This window comes from Meles meles, chromosome 17, assembly GCF_922984935.1.
Source record: "Meles meles chromosome 17, mMelMel3.1 paternal haplotype, whole genome shotgun sequence".
Taxonomy (NCBI): Eukaryota; Metazoa; Chordata; class Mammalia; order Carnivora; family Mustelidae; genus Meles; species Meles meles.
The window spans coordinates 2,645,627-2,665,108 of NC_060082.1; the positions used below are offsets into that span (position 1 = coordinate 2,645,627).

Here is a 19,482-nt window from a genome sequence, read left to right on the forward strand (position 1 = left end):
TACAAAACTATGCCGGCCATATATTAACATCATTTTTCATCACCATTCCATTTTGTCTTCAAAGATAAAAATCCAAATTTACTAACCTATTCATTCTTTTCTCCAAGGATTGAAAACTGACAACATTTTCTTCAATTAGGTTTCTGACCATGAACTCTAACGTTCAACACAACCAAAGACACTAAATCCTCCATCAAAAAGAGTATTTTGAAAATCATCATAAGAAGATAATTATATATAAGCATCTAGTTCAGACTTCAAAAACTAATTAAATATTATTTCAGACAGAAAAGGAGACACTGAATTCCACCAATAGGAATTGTGATGTCAAGATTTCGGAAAACATTGTCAGACAAAAAATGTATACAAAGATGGTCACAGTGACGTAAACTGTATGTCTGATATCAAGGGTACAATTAAGTGTGTGATGAATGCATGTGAAAGACGATGCAGGTTTTAGGAAGGTACTCAGTGTAAACATACTGTGATACAGATACAGTTCTACAGAAATACCAGGTAAAAGAAAAGATCATTTCCATTATGGTGTCCATCGTGTTAGAATACGCAGAGAAAAAAACTAGAGGAAAAAATTAAAATGGCTTATTATAGATAGTGCAATTACAGATAATTTCTCTAAAACTTCTCTAAGTTTTCTGGTTTTTCCAAATTTCTGAAACAAATGAATTTTGTGATTCCCAGAAAATAAATTTAAGGTTTGGGGCAAGTCAACTACAGTGACTTATTTATGCCCATTTCTCCCAATGATTGCAACAAAAACACTGGGCAAAACAACAAGCAAGTATGTGAGGACTGAAAAGTGTGCAGTCGACGGATTGGGGAAGGAAGTAAAAACTTAGTGAGACCCATGATGGACGTGAGTTTCAGGGGCTTTTCCTTTCCTGTTTTCCTTTCTGGTTTGACGCCTTGATGGGCCACGTCCCCAAACTATGTAGCCAGAACACAGAGCATCACCTCAGAGAGAACCAAGAGAGAAGGTCCCGGTGAGCCAGAGAGTGTGGGGAACATTTCTGGGGCTCCTTACAGCCTGCCTGACCCCGCAGCTAGCCTCCGAGTTCAGCATCCCACGAAGCCTGAGAGACACCTGCAGAGCATCAATGGCCCCGGAGAGAAGTGGGAAGGAAGAAAGGAGCCCCGTGGCCAACAGAGCGTGAGAAGAATCTTCGTGTCTTCCGGTTTCCTCTCAGTCCTCTCACCTTGGGGGAGTCTGGTCTAGTCTATCCCAGCACACAGGGAGGACGGGGGAGGAGGGGTCGGTGGGAAGAAGTGTAGCTATCACACCAGGAGCGCCCCGGGTTTCTAGCTAGGGCTCCACGTAGCCAAAAGATACGGGGAAATCTCAGAAAAGAAAGAGCAAGAAAAGGATCCCCATCACTAGTCCTAAGCTCTTCTCCGAACGGCACCGCAGAGGACAGGGCTGGGGAACAGCTGCAGAGACGTTGACACCTGACCTGGGACATAATCCAGCACCCGAGTCCCAGGTTATGCGCTGAATGACACACGTGCGCCGTGGACCCAAAGGCCATAATGCAGGCTATGAAGTCACCGACAGGGGACCAGCACCCACAGAGGGTGAGGCAGGACTGGCCAGACGGGCGGCGTGCTGACACAGAGACAAATCAGCTCCATCCCCAGACGGTGTTTATAAGGCCCAGAGTCTCACGATAGCCCCCACATCTAGATAAAATCCAAAGTAACTAGCGGGAGTGCCTGGCTGCCTCAGTCCACGGGCCATGTGAGTCTCAATCCCAGGGTCATGAGTTCAAGCCCCACACTGGTCATGAGGCCCCCAACAACCTGAAACACAGAGTCGGTGCAATCTGACCTCCACAAATCAAGAAAATGACAGTTGGGTCCCTGGGTGGCTCAGTCGGTTGAGGGTCTGACTCTTGATGTCAGGTCAGGTCCTGATCTCAGCTCGTGAGTTCGAGCTGCGAATCGGGCTCCAAGCGACACACTGAGCCTCTGAAAACAAGACCCTCGTTGTCGGACGTCCAGAGCAGCTCCCACAGCTTCTCAAGGCTACTGGTTGCTCGTCCCTTTCATCTCCCGGTCCCACCTGCAGCCCCCAGCAATGTACCAGATCCACACCTGACATGGGTTTTTAAGCCTCTTTGCTCAGATTGAAAAAGGAAAAGGAAAAAGTCCTTTAAATATCCAAAATGGATCAGCTTGGATTTAAACAATTTTCTGTGCATCGTCTAGAACCGAATGTCCATGGTGTCCTCCCGGGCTGGTCGTCCCAAACCGCTCCGGTCCAGCTCCAAGCAGGCTGCGGGCAGAGCCAGGCCTGGCTGAGCCTTGAGGTGCCATAAAGCCTCAGGCCAGCAGGGGTAGCTGGTGAAGGGGCGCAGGAATAGTCACTCCTTGTCCCTCCACTTCCTCCGCAGGGAACTGGTGACAGGGAAGCAAGAGGTTCCCCTGCAGGACCGCAGCAGGTGCACATCCGTCCATGCACACCACTCCTTACGCCTAAAGCTCAGAGGTCCAGATGGTGCTGCCAGGAGCAGGAGGGGGACAAACATATATGTTGAGGTCATGGATTTAGAGCGCACTGAGGCTCCCGAGTGCTCCGCAGACACGGACAGTCATCCCGTCCAGGTCCACGGCATGGGTGACAGGGTGGGACGGGGTGCAGAGGGCAGGGAGCCCCGTGTGGCTCTGTGGGGGGTACCGTGGCCTCGTGCACGTCCAGTCCTACCCCTTCACTGTCCGGACTGCACTGAGAATAGGAATCATGTCCAACGTCTGTCACCCACCGTGCGCTGTGTGGCTAATGACAACATCACCACCTGCTGGAGTTCCTGCTTCCCAGTGCCCGGGACGTGGTTTCCTCCTGCGCCCCACCCACCAGCAACGGTGAGCTGTAGGGACCCTGGAGGGAACAGAGCTGAGCTCAGAAACGGACCACATGATTCAGGGACACAGCCCTGCTCTGCCAGTGACCCCGATGGGACAATGTTCGCAGACACTTCGAGTCCTCCTTGCTACTGTGATCTGCGTGTTTGTGGGACAGTCCTGGTTCTGACCAGACAGCTGCACGGCTGGAGGCCGGTGTGTGTGTGCTCCTGTGCAGACACTGAGCTTTTGGGATGAGAAGCTTCTCTTCTTCTGTCTGATCTGAGGGGATCTACCTGCTTCCAGTGGATCTCCATGTCAGCTGCGAGATAGAGAGGAAGGACATTTGAGACCCAATTTTCCTGCTTGAATTACTAATTCGGGCCAACAGCAGACAGCGTTTTCACCTGGGGGAATAGTGGTAGAGCATGGGAGGAGAGAAAATGTGTCCATACCCTGGGGGGAACTTACAGTGTTTCCCTGGATCCGGTGAACAGCTCCCACGGCCCCCACACACTCCTGCGCTGTTATTGCCTGATTACACACGTGACCACAGCTTCTGCTTCCCTTCCTGTGGGAGAGGAGCTCCTGCTCTTTCTCACCAGGTTCCTGGTATTACAGAAAGGGACGTGGGGGACGTGACCCTGCGGGGAGAGGGCCGAGGAGGACACAGGGGCGGGGCTGTAGCTCATGAGTCTGGAGGGCAGCAATGGGGCTCAGCAGAGGGTGTGGGTGGGGAGACTTCCCTGGGCATCAGCGGTGTGACTGGTCCCTGAACCCCAGGAACAGGGGCCTCAGAGAGAGAAGGACACGGGGGATGGGAAGGGTCCTGCCCAAACCCTGGGAAGCACCACCCTGTGAGCAAAGGGCAGCCCTGGGGGGACGGTGGAGAGTCTGGGAGGTCGGCAGGTGGGCCCAAGGTCCAGGGGACTGACCGTCAGGGAACACGAGGAGAGGGGGTTGGAGCCGGAAAGGGACATCAACGGTGTCACATGGGGGTCCTCTCCTGGTGCTCTAGGGGTCCCCGTGAAGTGAGGCCAAGGTGCGGCCTCAGGTGTGGAGCAGGGGCAGCACGGGGACCGGGTGAGGACTGCAGGGAAGGAGCCGGCAGGGTCAGGGGGACGAGCCAGAGAGAGGCATGCAGGAGACGACATGTCCCCAGAGAAGGGACCTGAAGTGCAGGGAAAGTCCTCACTGAGCCCCGAGGAGCTCCGCCTCCTGTGTGGGGACAGCAGAGAGGGGGACGCGGGTGTCACTCTGTGAGTCAGTTAAAGCTCACTGTCGGGAACTAGAAACTTCTGCCTTGTCCTGAGCAGTAGGAAGCCGGACCGTTGGCCAGCAGGACAGGACAGAAGGAGGTTGGGCAGGACGTGGGACAGCCAGCCGAGGCCTGGAGAGACGGGCCTGGAGCTCTGTTCCCTGGGCTGAGTCCTGACTCCGGCGCTCCCAGCCATGGGGCCTGGAGAGTCGGCCTTTCTGGCTCCTTCTACTGGTCTGTAAAGTGGGCTCAAGGTTCCCCACTGCACACAGAGTCCACCAGGACCCAGTGAGTTAGCAGCGAGCAGAATGTCCGAACAGTGTGGGTCACAGAGCCCGCCCTCAGCAAGCAGGGACGATTATGAGTTCACGTTGTCTGTAAAGAGCTCTCAGCGCAGGACTGACGGCCCGGGGTGCTCAAGACGGGTCTGGGGGGGTGTTGTGATTCTCCATGGTTTGTCCGAGAGGCTGAGGGTCTGCAAGGCAGTGTGATGTCATACAGATGAGGGGGACAGGGGGGCCGTCTAGGGTTGCCATGTAGCAGAGGCTGAGTGGTCCTGGAACAGGTTTGGACCAATTTATTTACTCAGTTTCCCTGATCTACCACTGTGTGTCTCACGGGGGCTTGTGCACGAGGATTTAGCACAGAAAGAACTGCTGGATCCATCCAGTCCTGCTCAGAGCCGTCGGAGGTGGAAGAGGCAGGACCAGAGCTGTGGGCGTCATGCTCAGGAGACAGGTGTCCCCGGGGCAGGAGTCTCCTGCTTCTTCCCATTAAATCGCGGTCGCGGCCTGGCCTGGCCTGCGGACCTCACTGTAGACAGTAGTGAGAGAGTTCTCCTCTTCTAGATGTGGTTCTCCCCTACCCTGCAATGCAGACAGAGGGTTCCTGGGACGCCTGAGGGACGCTGATGCCCCAGAGGGACCCACACAGACACAGTTCTGCTGACATGACCTCTCCCAGCACTCTGCCTTCCATGGACCCTAGGGGAATTTTCTCAGTTAATACCTTGTTGTCTGGAAAGGTTACAGAGGCCTGGAGACAAAAACCTGCACGTGACGGGGATTGACAGGCCCACACCCAGGCACAGAGGGACTTGGGAGAACCCAGGCTGCCTCCTCTCCCAGTCTCACCTTGTCCCTGTGGTCTCTGGACCTCTGGTGGCTCAGCTCTGCATAGTGGATGCCACCATCCGGGTCTCTGGGCTCCTCCTGTGATCCTGCCCCTGAGTCACACACAGATGGAGCTTGAGTCTCAACCTGGAAACTTGTACCCTCCCCCTTCGATGATCCCCATGACCATGACCACACCTGCCAGCCGCCTGCAGGGACAATCCCTGAGCAGGAAAATGTCGGAGAAAGGGAACCTAAGGTCCAGCATGGGAGGGAGGTGTCTGGACATGGGAAGGAAAGTGCAACCTGCCTCTCCTGGGCTCCACGTTCTTCATTTTCCCACATCTCTTGCAAAGGTACAGCCCAGCTCCGAGGATCAGCAGCAGGACCGCAACAGACACCAGGATACCGGGCAAGTGGGCAGCACTGGTCTGTCCTTGCGCATCTGTTTCCATCGCACAGAGAGTGACGAAGGTTGAGGCAACAGAGAACCGAGGACGCCCATTGCCAGGCACATGGAGACTCTGAAGGGACCTGGTCAGAAGCTCGAGAGAGAGGAACAGGGCAGGGGCTCTCACTCAGCCAGTTCCTGAGCTCCTGCTTGGGGCCAGGGTGCTGAGTGGAGCAGGACTTGGTCCCTGCCCTTGAGGAGCCCCTCAGCAGGGGGAGGGCTGAGCACATGCAGGGGCAGCCAGCCAGAGCCTTCCCAGGACACTAGAGCTACAGCTTGTACCGAGGTCATCACGGAGGCCCTCCTGGAGGAGGTGATGGGCAAACCTTGTCTTGAGGGAGATGTAGGAGATTGTCCAATATTCAGGGTGGGTGAGGCATCCCAGGACAGAGAGCCATGACCAGGAATGGCTGTGACAACTCTCCAGTCCTTGGAGCTGCTGACACCCACTGGGGCAGGCTAGAGAGGGACCAGGAAGGAGGAGCTGGATGGGAGGATGGGAGGGAGGCAGGAACCTGTTTCCAGAGGGCCCAGTGGGTCCCTGAGCCATGAGGTTACTCTGGGATCAGGGATACGGAGCAGCAGGTCCCCCAGCACCAGGAGGGGGACGGGCTGGAGGGGCGAGGGAGCACAGGGGGATCTAAGTCATTCATTCATTCATTCATTCATTCATTCATTCAGGGACACATTGATTGTGAGCAAACGGCCCAAGGTGGAGGCTGGGACAGGCATTTAAAGGAGCAGCAGACATAGCCCCTGCCCTCCAGGGGTTCACTACAGAGGAGACTAATTCTGGGTCAGAGCATCAGCTCCCAGTGTGGGGCCAATGACCACTCCTTAGAGAAGATGAGGTGTGAGGGCAGGACAGCAGCAGCTCCTGCAGGGCCCTGAGCCATTGAGCCTGAGGAGCCCCTGTGCAAACTCTCTTCATGCTGGGACTGCCCCCAGGACCCGGACTGCCCGGGTCACAGGCCCCCGGAGCCAGCTAGAGGGAGGGGTCCCTGGATGGGAATAAGTGGGGAGTGGAGGACTCCTGACTTGGAAGGGCTGAGGGCAGAGGGAGGGGCCTGAGCAGAGGCTGGCAGCGGAGGAGAGCGGGACACATCGGGAATGCAGGCGAGCAGGTGGGTGTGACGTGTGTCTGTGAGACCAGAATCGGCCAGAGGAGCCTCGAGCCCTGAATCCTGCAGGGAGTGACCGGCCCAGACCCCTCAGATGGCAGAGACCACGGACACCCCCAACTTGCTTTTCCTGAAAACCACCGTGGACATACTCGGGATGATGGATGAGGGTGGGGAGATGTACCTGCTGGGTGCTGCCTGGATCAGCAGGGGTGAGGGCTGGAGAGTAGCACGGGAGGGACACCAAAGGGCAGAGGCAGGTGGGATGTCCCTGCCAGAGTCCTGGATGGGGTGACCACGTGAGAGGGGGTGACATAGACATGGGGGAGAGAAGCCGAGAACCCTCGCCCAGGGCTCTCTGAGCTCTAGGAGAGTCCCTCCCCTCTGATAGGTGCACTTACCGTGGCCACAGATGTCCGCAAGGTCCAGGGTGGCAGTTTTCTGGTCCGCCTGGTTGCTGACCACACAGGAGAGGCTGGGGCTGGGTTGGCTCAGGGGCATGTTCACAGCCAGGGTCCAGGGGTTGGCGGCTGGTCCTGGGGCCGGTCTCTCTTCCAGTTCCCTGGGGAAACCCTTGCTCTCCCAGGACACCATCAGGTCCTCCCTGGTTCTCGTGAGGTCACACTCCAAGGTGAGGTTGCACCAGCCTGGTGTGAGGGACAGATCCGTGGCCCGGATCTGGGGAAGGGGCACAGGCTCTGGGGCCGGAGGGACAAGAGGACAGAGTCTCAGTGAGTGGAGAACATCACAGCTCCTGCTTTCTCCTGCAGATTCTCCCTGATGCTCTGGTTTCCTCCCCCTAAGGACAGTGATTGCATTTTACAGATCACAGAAAAGTGACCCAAATATACAGCAGGTGCTAGAATGGAAAGGAGCCACTGAGTTTAGCTCTATGTGGTTTCACTAGACTGAGCACGTCTTACAAATCTCCCCTGAGATATAATGTGGACCCCACCTACCCAAACCCCATAATTTGAGGAAGATGGGGTGTCCCTTAGAAGAAGAAATCAGGGACAGAAGGATTTTCCAGTTCCAGAACCCAGCCCTACTGTTCCTGCCTGGATGGTTCCTGGGACGGCACAGCCCGTGGTGCGGACGGCCACTGCCCAGCTCTGGGAGCTCAGAGAGCAGCCCCAGGCTCCCCCAGGACTGACCGCAGTGGAGGTCACTAGGAATGGCCTCCCTGATTTGTGGTTGGATTGTACCCTGAGCTTGGGGTCCACACCGGAAGACAAGGGACAGACTGTCAGTCAGTTGGAAATCTCCGGTTGTGAGGCTGAAAGGGCCACTTTCTCTCTGGGGCAGGTTGTCTCCCTGCGTGGGGGCGGGTGGGGGGTGCAGGGAGATAGAGCCTCTCACTGAGGGTCTGAGGAAGAGTTACCCAGTGAACTTCCCCTCCATCCGTGGAGGTTCAGAGCTGGACCATGGTCTGTGAGTGAGCTGACTCGGGGTGGGCTGAGAAGGACGAGGGGACGGAGTGGGGAGAACCACACGTGGGATTCCGGATCCTGCTAGGTGACGAGTGTCCCCCAACCATGGCCACGTGCTGACCCTCAGAGCCCACAGTTGTCTTAGGTTCCAGGGCAAAGGGGAAATGAGGCTGAGAACAAGTGCACCCTAAAGTAGAAATGGTCTGGATTCCCCAGAGAAGCCCCATATGATCACAGGGTCCTCACAAGTGGGAGGAGGCAGGAGAGGAGGTGGGAGGGAGGCGGTGTCAGAGGGACTCATCCCACCTGTGCCATCTGTGAAGGGGGAAGAAGAGGCCACAAGCCAGGGGATGTCGGTGCTCCTAGAAGGGGGGACAGGAACAGAAGTGTATCCTTCCCAGAGCCTCCAGAGGCTTTGGGGGTATAACTCCTGCCTTATAGTCCAGAAGGACCCCACGGGGGGGGTGTGGTCAGGTACTCAGGTGCTGTCTCCTGCTACAGCAGCACTAGACAGTAAGAGTCTCGCTAAGGACCCCGAGTCCTATGGGGACAATGAGTGCTATGGCAAAATCCCCATTTCCCCCATTCCATGTTCCCTCCTGAAGCACAGACTTGATTTATCCCAGGTGTGAGTCTCAGCTCTGCCTGCATTTGTGGTGACCTCACAGCATCGAATTTCAGGGGAGACGATCGAGTCCGAAGGCTGCGGTCTGGAAGGAATCCTATAAGCGGGGTGCTCAGACACACTCGGGGACAGAGGAAGGGGGTCAGCAGTGGGACTGGGAGAGGGACCGTCACGTACCGTAGACCGTCAGGTGGAAATACTGGTCATAATCTATGCCTGTGGTATAGGACTCTTGAGCCTGGTACAGTCCACTGTCCTCAAGGGTCAGGTTGTCAAACCTCAGGGTCGTTGTGTTGAGCACATGGACCCTCTTCTCGAACTTGTCCTGGAAGTTGACCCATTGTGGAACATTTCCCCCGGGACTAACTCGGAGTATGGTTGTGTAGATTGATCCAGTTTTAATGCCCCAAGACATCTTCTCCAGCTCGCCTCCTAGAGATATTTCTTGATTTCTGATCGTGCGAAACAACACAGAATCTCCTTGAATCCCTTTCAGAGGAACAGGGACTCTAGAATTGTCCACTGCAGACCCACGGGCTCTAGGACTCTGGGTCACAGCGCTGCAGACACCTAGGGCATAGGACACAGTAAACATGGGTGGTTTTCATTAGGAATAAAGGAGGAAACCCTAGAACCATCTTCCTGAAATCCATCCCCAAGGCAGGAGAGTGTCATGAGTTTGGGGCGAGGCTGGAATCCCTCCTGGTCCCAGGGCAGGGTCCCCTTGAACAGGTCACGGGAACTTGCTCACCTGCAGTGTCCTGACCCCTGACAGCGAGAGCATGAATGTCAGGAGGTCTCGGATCTGAAGCACGAGTACATTTTGGGGCCACAGTGAGATCATTTCTGCAGGAGGCAGGTTCTCACGGGGCTGCAGAGACCCCTCATGCCCATGGGCCGTATAAGCTCTGCTCATTGAGGGAGTTTGTCCCCCGGGGCTCCCCTCTGAGGAACAGAGTGCCGCTAACGTGGTGGACGGCTCTCAGGGACCACATGTTTGACAGGAGTGTGACCCCATCTCGTTTTCACCCTGTTTCCTGCTCGCTCTGACAAAGCCCACCACCATCTTGTGGGCGGCCCCGTGGAGAGACCCCCATGGGGAGGGACGGAGGGCAGCCTCTGGCCAACAGCCAGGGACGGTGAGGTCCTGACACGGCTCCCACAGGCTCCACTGAGTCGGGCACAGCCACACTGTCCCCCAGTCCCTCTAGCACGTCGGGACACAAGTGCCATGGGTCCCCACAGCACAGTGCTGCATCCCTCTCTTCAGAAAGCGAATTGGCCCAAACCTTGATTTTGGGCTCGCAGCCTCCAGAACCAGGAGATAAAAAGATTGTGTTGTTTAAGGGTTTACACTGTCCTGTTTCGGCAGCCCCAGGACACTGAGGCAAGAGCCCAGGAATTGCAGCCCCCACCCCACGTCGACCTGGTGAGGGCTCCTGGGGTCTTGCCTGGGCTCCTGGCCAGCAGGTCACAGGGTGTGAGCTCTGGGGTGAGACACACCTGGGGTCACGTTCTAGATCCTCCTTCACTGGGTGAGCAGCTCCGGGCTATTTCCTAAAGTGTCTAAGCCTGGAGCTCCCGCATGGGAACCACCAGGACGAGATGTGAGCGTGTCCATCACACGAGTGTACACACCACAGGCAGCGTATCTGTGCCACACGTGGGTGTGCGTACATCACACTTGGTGGTGTAGACAGTTCCCGTGGGTGTGTGGACACTGGGATAACCCACTAGAGGGTCTAAGACCAAAGGCAGCTCCATCTCAGCCTCTGACCGACCCTGCCCATCGCCTCCTGAGAGCGACCCCAGCGGCTCTCCCCCCAGTGATGCTGAGGTTCCCACCGGCACACGGTAATCAAACTTTCTGCCCTTCGCCCAACTGATAAGACAAAATTATGTCACGTTATATGTAAGGAACATTCCTCCTGTGAATGAGCCTGGCGGCTCCTCATGGATTAATGCACAGAACGACGGTGTCCCGTCACACCCGCGTCCCCACCCCATCCATGGCCACTGCCCATCTCGTGTGCAAATATGCAGAGTGTGGTGCACACAGGACACCGACCCTGAGTCAGAGAATCCGTCCTTGTTCCAACAGAGGGATGGTGCCCGGGGCTCCCTGAGGGACAGCAGATCCGTCCCCAGGGCGGCACCTGCCCGCGGCTGCTCCCCAGGAATTCTGAGCCCACACTGTCCTCTCAGTGCCCCCATATGGGTTAGTGGGGTCCGTCCCAGGGGACAGGGACACGGACACTGGTGTTTCTGCCGACCACGGGCAGCACCCCTGCGTCTCTGGCCAGGCTGTTCCTGAGCAGCTGTTCCATGCCTGTACCCCATCCTGCGGCAGCTCACTGTCCTGAGCGGGCCATGCACACCGGGGTCCACATCTGCGGTCCACACACTGGGGCTGGAGCTCGGCAGACCCTGCTCAGGAGCAGGGACACAGACAGCAGAGGCCCGAGGACTGCAGGGAGCCTCAAGATGCATCCGCCCACCGCTCCTTGGAGGCTGGAGGAAGTGACCACAGGTGGTTCCTGGGCTCTGGTTTCTGAAGGGACCCAAGAAGGCACCCGGATCTCCCTTCCTGTCAGGACATAGGACAAGGACAGGACAGGAGAGAGACATGGAGCAGAGGCCGCAGAGAAGCCACAGGTCAGTCCCGTCCAGGGCGAAATCCTGAATCCCAGGATATTACAGCTGGAGGGGCTTCGAGGGGACCTTTCACAGAGGAGGGGCTTCCTTGGGGAGAAACTTGTCTGAGTCCCCCTGGGCAGACCCAGACCTAGAGCCGGCTTCCCTCTCCCCTAGCTCAGTGGCTCCTGTAGAAACCTGCCATGCACCCTCCCCCTGCCCTCCTCCTGCCCTCCACCTGCCCTGCGCAGGGCTCCCTCCTCCCAGCACTGTGGTCTGGTCAGTAGGTCTGAGCAGGTCTGGGGTCTCACCTCCAGCTATTGTCCTGGGAGAGGGGACACAAGTACTCGGTGGGCTTTGGCAGGGCAGGGACGTGGGACTACCTGAGGGTTAACCGGCACCTGCTGGAAAGGGGAGAACCCGGGAGAGAGGAGACTCAGACCTCAGGCTGCGGGGGAGGAGCAGCCCAGAAGCTGGAAGCCCACTCAGGATGGGAGGAAGACACGACAGTGCTCAGATCTGCAGAAGATGCTGATGCCAAAGAGGGACAGAAGGTCAGGGACGGGGTGGGTGTGAGCAAGAGAGTCTGAGTTTATTTAAATAAGATGAAATTTGACTTTCAACCATCAACATCATATTTTGTCTCTCTCTTTCTTCCCTCCAGCCCTCCCTTAGTTCCTTTCTCTCTTACATAATCTTTCAACCTAGACATTTATGGGGGAAACTGTATAATTTCCCGTATGTCTCCATTTAAATAACATTGATAACAGTTGAAAGCGCACAATTGTTGATAGAAAGTTACCCTCTAAAAATGGTCTCCAAGCCTTACAAAACTCATTTTCTCATGATTTATCTCCCTGTTTGCAAACATCCTGGGATCCCAGAAATTCCCTAGGCTCCTGCAGGCACGGAGGGGCTGGTGTGTTCACAGCAAACATTACAGACAATAACAGCTTTCCATGGTGGCTGCAGAATTCAGAACTTCAAGAGCTTAGTAATGTCTCCTTTGTTCTTACTTAAGTTATTACACAGAAGCAGATGGTCTCTGAGGAAGTAAGAACCGGAAAATGGGGCTCTCCTTACAACAGCCATTCAGTTCCCTTTTGGGACCACCTCTGCTTCCGTCCTGACACACAGGTCACCCCCACCCAGGGCACAGGTCAGCTGTCTGCTGTTCCCGGCTCACCCTTACACACAGCAGGTGGTGCAGACCCTTGAATTCTGGGGGCTCCTTTCCTTCCTTTGCAAACAGAATGTCCCTGGATTCAGGGCCTCAGCTTGCCCAAGGAGCCGGACTAGCACAGCCCCTCCAGCTCAGACAGGTGCTCTGGGTCGGCCCCTCCTGCACACAGCAGCTGCAGAGGCTGCCGGTCCCTTTACGGTAGCGGGGTGCCCATCCCCACCCTGGGTCCCCTCCAGCAGCTCCTGTGTCTCCTCCATCCTCTCTCTAGGAGGCTCCAGGCTCCCCTGGCTTCACAGCACCATGGAGGGTGGGGGGAGGGGATTCCCTTCATGCTGCCAGGCAGCCGGGTCGGGGTTCCCAGCCTGGCCTCAGCCCAAAGCTCCCTTTGTTCCCTCTGTCCCCCTCGGGGCTCTAACCCAGCTCACCGCGTGTGCTCCGTCATCACGGAGCTGCTCTGTCTGGTTCTTCAGCACAGACCTCAGCCAGCCCGGGAGCTCCTGCCTCCCTGCCCACCCGGCGGCCTCCCTCCCAGGGGCCCAGGCCACTCACTGAGGAGGAGGCTGGTGAATCGCAGGAGCCACGAGGCCCCGCACAGGTGGGGGTCTTCTGAGCAGGCGCCCATGGCCGGCCGCCTCCCTGCTGGCTCAGCGTGGACCGATTCTGCTTCAAGGAAACATCCAGAATACAGACGTAAGAGGAGGAGGAAAGTTTCTTCACTCACAAGAGCCCTTAGGCTTCTCCGCACCCCAGGGGCGGGGCTGAGTGTCAGTTCTGGGACCTCACTGTCCAGCCTAGAGTCACCCACTCCTATCTCTCATGTTAGCTCAGCACCCGCAGGGGCCTCAGGAGATAACTGTCGAGTAAATGTGGGAACAGCCGCCCTCTAGGAGGCCCAGTGCTCGAGAGACCCCGTCCCTGTGCTCACAACCAGCCTGGTGGTCTCCTGTCCCCAGCCTGCACCCCTAGGACCCCTGACCTCTGTCCCTGGGCTCCCACTCAGCTTGGGCTGCCCTGCTCGCCAGTGTCAGCCGATGACCAGGCACAGAATCCCCTCCTAGAGCCAAGGACATGGGGCTTTTTCTGCTTTAAGTCTGTCCTCTGTCTTTACACCATTTCACGAGTCACATTTCCTTTATGATTTTCTAGGAACCTCACTGTCAGGTGTCACGGTGAGAAGTTAGGAGCCTGAGAACAAAACACTCCTGGGAAGTTTCACCCCCACACCCCCATGCACACATGGCATGTCCCCACTGCTGGTCCCCAGGGCTCTGTCTGCAGCCTAGGGCTGGCCCTACACAACACACAGGACCAAGCCCACCCCCGCAGGAGCGGCCCCAGAACCCCTTTCCCTGTGAAGCTCTGCCAGGCCTGGGCCCGCACTCACGCACAGGCAGCCTGGAGAAGGAATCGCGCCTGTGCCTGCAACCTCAGCGACCCAGGCCAAGGACATGTATGGAGGGTCAGGTCCAGCCTTCTCTTCCATGGTTTCCTATAACCTCTGAGAACCCTGGTCTCCTGTGGACCCTAGGGGAGCAGCTCTGCCACTAACCCCCAGCTGGTGCCCCTTTCCCTGTCCACCGGGCTCTCCTTTAGCTGCTCAGACCCTCAGATCCTCAGGCTGGATCCCAGGACTGGCCCGGGGCTCCGCACTCTAGGTGGTCAGCCTGTTGGCTGTTGAACCCATTTTATGGATGTGAGACCCGAGTCGTAAGGGTTTGGTCCTCCCGCCAGAGGTCACCCAGCAGATCAAAAGTCTGGTTCTTGACGCCCAACAAGGAACTCTGGGAAATCCCGTGTCATTGCCACGGTCCCATCCCAGTGTGTGGTCTCCAGCGATCGCCGCATCCAGTCTGGGCTCCCCCGGAACTGCTCTGCGCCCCTCAGACCAGAGAGTCCTTGGCACTGCCTTGTCCCCCTGCTCCCACCCAGTGATGGGAGATCCCTTCCACGGCCATCCCTGAGCCTTGTGGGCAGAAAGTCCTCGGATGCAGTCCAGATCTGGGCAGCTCATCCCCGGGTCGCTTCAGGGTGACGGGGACCAAGTCTGTGACCCTGTCCCCATCATTACAGCCCTGAGCGAGCCCTGTCAGTGTAAGAACTGTTTGCTTGTGCAAACCCCAGCTTGGGGTGGGGCGCAGGGCCCAGGAGGGAGCCCCCAGCAGCCTCCTCCTTTCTCACACCCGCAGGCGGAGGAAATAAGCCTGTGGTTGCGTCTTGCAGGCTCTGAGGTCCACAGCGGGACTTGCAGACCACAGCCGCCGCCTGCACTGGCTGAGTCACACAGAGGCCAGACCTCCAGCCCAGCTCAGGGTGGGATTGCTTTTCCCACACTTGGGCTCTTCCAGATACGTCCATCCTGCCGGACACAACTCCCTCATGGACAGAGAGCTGATGACCTTGAGCCGGCAGACATGGGCTGGTTAGTGTGGCTTCTGTGCTGACCTTGGGCTTCCAGCTGGACACCCTCCTGGAGATGCAGGGACTCCATTTGTGGCCCGGAGAGGCACGGACTCTCAGACCAGACATGGTGAGGCTGAATCTCTCTTCCCTACACCTTCCCTGCATGTCCCTGGACACAGGGCTGGATGACCTGAGTCCTGAGCTCTCAGCAGAGTGGGCATGGGAAGCTGCTGCAGGAGTCGCTGGGCGAGTCCCTGGGCCTGTGCAGGGCCTGTGAGCTCCCCCGTGCTCCAGGAGACTCCGGTGTGCTCTAGAATGCCCTTGGGGGAGAGATGTCGTGCATCAGAAACAGGCTTGCTTTCCTTTCCATGTTCCCAGGAACACCCCCCTGCCTCTCCCTTCCTCTCATTTCCTTTCAGAGATTCAGGAGTGACCTTGGGGACAGGTAGCCCCTGAGGGAGAAACTCCCTCACTCAGCCAGCCCCTGCCTGCATTTCCACACAGGAGCCTGGAGCCCACGCCCAGTGAAGACACATCAGTGTGAATCAGAACGTCATTCCCGACATGGACACTGGATTCTTCCCCCATCATAGAACAATGCCATGAACCCTAGGGAATCGTTGTTCTTGGGTGGCCATCAGGAGGGAAGGGACAGGTTGTTTTCGGATGGGAAGGGATGGTTGAGGAACAAGAAATTCACTACTAGATCCTCTCAGTAGATGCAAAAAAAGCACTTGAGAAAGTACAGCATCCGTTCCTGATCAAACTCTTCACAGTTTGGGGATAGAGGGTACATTCCTCAATACCACCAAAGGCATGTATGAACAACCCACAACAAATACCATTCTCAATGGAGAAAAACTGAGAAATTTCCTCCTAAGGGCAGGAACACGACAGGGATATTCACTATCAACACTGCCGTTCAACAGAGTAGAAGTCCTAGTGTCAGCGATCAGACAACAAAAAGAAATAAAAGGCATCTGAATCAGCAAAGAAGTCAAACTCTCACTTTTGCAGATGATATGATGCTTTATGTGGAAAACCCAAAGGACTTTACCCCAAAACTGCTAGAACTCATACAGGAATCCAATAAAATATCAGGATATAAACTCAATGCACAGAAATCAGCTGCATTTCTATACACCAATAATAAGAAAGAGAAATTAAGGAGTCAGTCCCATTTACAATTGTACCCAAAACCCATAATATACCTAGGAATAAACCTAACCAAAGAGGCAAAGAATCTGTACTCAGAAAACTATAGAATACTCATGGAAGACATTGAGGAAGACAGAAAGAAATGGAAAGACATTCCATGCTCATGAATTGGAAGAACATATATTGTGAAAACGTCCAGCTACCTAAAGCAATCTACACTTTTAATGCCATCCCTATCAAAATACCATTGAGTTTTTTCAAAGAAATGGAACATATAATCCTAAAATTTATGTGGACCCAGGAAAAACCCTGAATAGCCAGAGGAATGTTGAACAAAAAATCAGGGCATCACAATTCCAGACTTCAAGCTCTATTACAAAGCTGTCATCACCAAGACAGTATGGTAGAGGCTCAAAAACAGCACATAGATCAATGGAACAGAATAGAGAGCCCAGAAATGTTCCTGAACTTCATGGTCAACTCATCTTTGACAAAGAAGGAAAGAATGTCTAGTGGAAAAAAGACAGTCTCTTCAACAAATGGTGTTGAGAAAACTGGACAGCTACATGCAGAAAAGTGAAACTGGACAGCTGCTTACACCACACATGAAAATAGACTCAAAATGGATGAAAGACCTCAGTATGAAACAGGAATCCATCAAAATCCTTGAGGAGAACACAGGCAGCAACCTCTTCGCCCTCAGCTGCAGCAACTTTTTCCCAGATACATCGCCAAAAGCAAGGGAGGCAGGGGCAAAAATGAACTATTGGGACTTCATCAAGATCAAAAGCTTTTGTGCAGCCAAGGAAACATTAAAAAAACCCCAAAGACAACCGACAGAATGGGAGAAGATATTTGCAAATGCCATGTCAGATAAAGGGCTAGTATCCAAAATGTATAAAGAACTTATCAAACTCAACACCCACAAAACAAATAATCCAATCAAGAAATGGGCAGAAGACATGAACCGACATTTCTGCAAAGAAGACATCCAGATGGCCAACAGACACATGAAAAAGTGCTCCACATCTCTCGGCATCAGGGAAATACAAATCAAAACCGCAGTGAGATACCACCTCACTAATGGCTAAAATTAACAAGTCAGGAAACGACAGATGTTGGCAAGTATGTGGAGAAAGGGGAATCCTCTTTCAGTGTTGGTGGGAATGCAAGCTGGTGCAACCGCTCTGGAAAACAGCATGGAGGTTCCTCAAAAAGTTGAAAATAGAGCGACCCTATGACCCAGCAATTGCACTACTGGGTATTTACCCTAATGTTACAAATGTAGTGATTTGAAAGGACATATGCACCCAAATGTTTATAGTAGCCACGTCCACAACAGTCGAACTATGGAAAGAACCTAGATGTCCGTCAACAGATGAATGGATAAAGAAGATGTGGTATATATACACAATGGAATAGTATGCCGCTCCCACCTCCCACTGGCTACCCCAGTGAGCACCTGCTTCACCCCTGCCGCAGCAGGCCCAGAACCAGGATCTGCTGCTGGCTGGTGGGGACCTCAAAGGGTGGGTGCTGGGCTCAGGATTCAGCTTCCTCCTCTAGTGGACATTTCCCAGAGTAGGCGATGACTCATGCTGACGTAGCAGGAGCTCCAAGGGAACTTTGCTCCAAAAAAGGAAGAAGGAAGCTGAACCCCGTGGTCATACGTGTTGTGAATCTCAGACTAAAGGATAAAACTGATGTTCCCTGGAGCAGGGGCGGTGACCATCGCAGGAGCGATGTGGTTGTCGTGTTTTCAGATTCATCTGACCTCGGCCCCCCACCCCGTGTTGAGGAGCGTCTCTCACAGCTGATGCTCCCTGGATCCCACCGAGAATCACTGATGAGGGTCAATCGGGGGCCCGTGTGTGGACACGCTGAGTGACAGCGGCCGAGCTGTGCTGAGTTCTTTCCATGATCCCTCTGCCCATTCTCGCTCTGCCACACAAGGCAGCTCCTGGGCCATGGGCTCCTTTCCCTGAACCCCTGTATGGTCACAATAGCATGACCCCATCCATGCACTGAGTGTGAGCTGTTTAGGGGGGACCTGTCAATCCGGACTCAGAACGTCCCCGATGGTGGATTCGATCTTTCCACAAACAGTGCATGAGCTCCTACTGTGCGCCAGCCCCACTCCAGGTGCTCACACACACACACACACATACAAGTGCCCGTGCGTGCGCACACACACATACACACAAGAGTGCACCCAGAAAACCCTCTGCTTTCCTCTCTGTATTAGAGAAAGAAAGGCTGTGCACAGGAACCACAGTCAATTCAGCGAGCAGGGCTCTAGATGACAGAGGTGGGAGGCTCAGTACCTGGGAGTGTGGTTTCCGGTTACACCAGGAGGTCAGAAAATTTCCCCAAGAAGGGGACTTCTGAGAAAAGATTGGAAGGAGGTGAGACGTGACCACAGACATCTGGGGAAATCACTTTCCTGGCCCAGGTGACAGCCGGTGGAATGACCCTCAGGCGGGACCTGCCTGGACTGTTCCAGGAGCAGGAGGTCAGTGTGGCCAAAGTGTCCAGGCAAGACAGGTAGGAGATGGAGGTCAGAAAGGTAACAGGGGCCTGATCGGGTCCATCCTGACCTAGAATCCCAGGATGCCAGAGCCAGGGGAGCCTCAGAGTCGGCCCCATAACCCATACCCTGCTGGACAGGTGAGAAAACCAGGGGATGGAGGAGGCACGCCAGGGCACCGGGATAGAACTTGGCTTATGAACAGCCTTTCTCAGACCTGACTCTGGCAGGGGCAGTGCTGACCTGGTCTGGGGGAACTGCTGTGCTGTCCTCCCTTCTAGTGTCCAGGACAGACCTGCTCCCCATGTCCCAGCAGGGTGGCTCGGGAACCCTGGGTGCTGGCAGCTGTCGCTGCAGCTCCTTCCACCAGGGGGCGCTGCTCGCACAGGTTCCCTCACAGGCACCTGGAGAGCTCAGGGCTGGGGTCAGGTCATTCCTATGGCTGCACAGGGGCTGACCCTGAGGTGGGGGACCTAAGCTGGACGGGAGGAAGGGTCTTCAGTCCTGCAGAGACAGAGCCTCACGACAACAGAGACTTTGGCCTTCGTCCTTCTCTCGGTGGCCATCTTCCGTGTGGGCTGGTGTCTGCAGACAGAGCCGTCCGGGACCATGAGGATGAAGCAGGAGGACAAGACCCCGTGTCCAGGACGGTGCAGCAGAAAGATGGGGCAGCCCGGGGGTCCCTGGGACCGCACTGAGCAGACGCCCCGACCCAGCCACTGCCGTC

General features: G+C 55.5%; 1 protein-coding gene and 1 long non-coding RNA gene across 3 annotated transcripts in view; both read right to left on the bottom strand.

The window, feature by feature from the left end:
- The window catches only part of LOC123927436 (SLAM family member 9-like), a 32,006-nt gene extending 18,421 nt beyond the window's left edge, over positions 1–13,585 (bottom strand). The window contains exons 1-4 of one of the 2 annotated variants that reach the window (XM_045982004.1): positions 13,220–13,585; positions 9,031–9,423; positions 7,200–7,496; positions 5,533–5,671 (exon numbers count right to left, since the gene is read on the bottom strand). In XM_045982004.1, the coding sequence (XP_045837960.1) occupies positions 5,533–5,671; positions 7,200–7,496; positions 9,031–9,423; positions 13,220–13,292 (902 nt within the window). In that variant the 5' untranslated portion in view covers positions 13,293–13,585. Of the gene's footprint in view, positions 1–2,892; positions 2,905–5,532; positions 5,672–7,199; positions 7,497–9,030; positions 9,424–13,219 lie in introns of those variants that run through there. The other variant, XM_045982001.1, reaches the window with a different exon arrangement.
- On the bottom strand, positions 4,669–5,349 carry LOC123927443. Its single transcript, XR_006815464.1, has 2 exons — positions 5,248–5,349; positions 4,669–4,980 (listed from the first exon to the last, which is right to left on the bottom strand). It is a non-coding gene; the product is annotated as an uncharacterized LOC123927443 (long non-coding RNA).
- Positions 13,586–19,482: the final 5,897 nt, after the last annotated feature.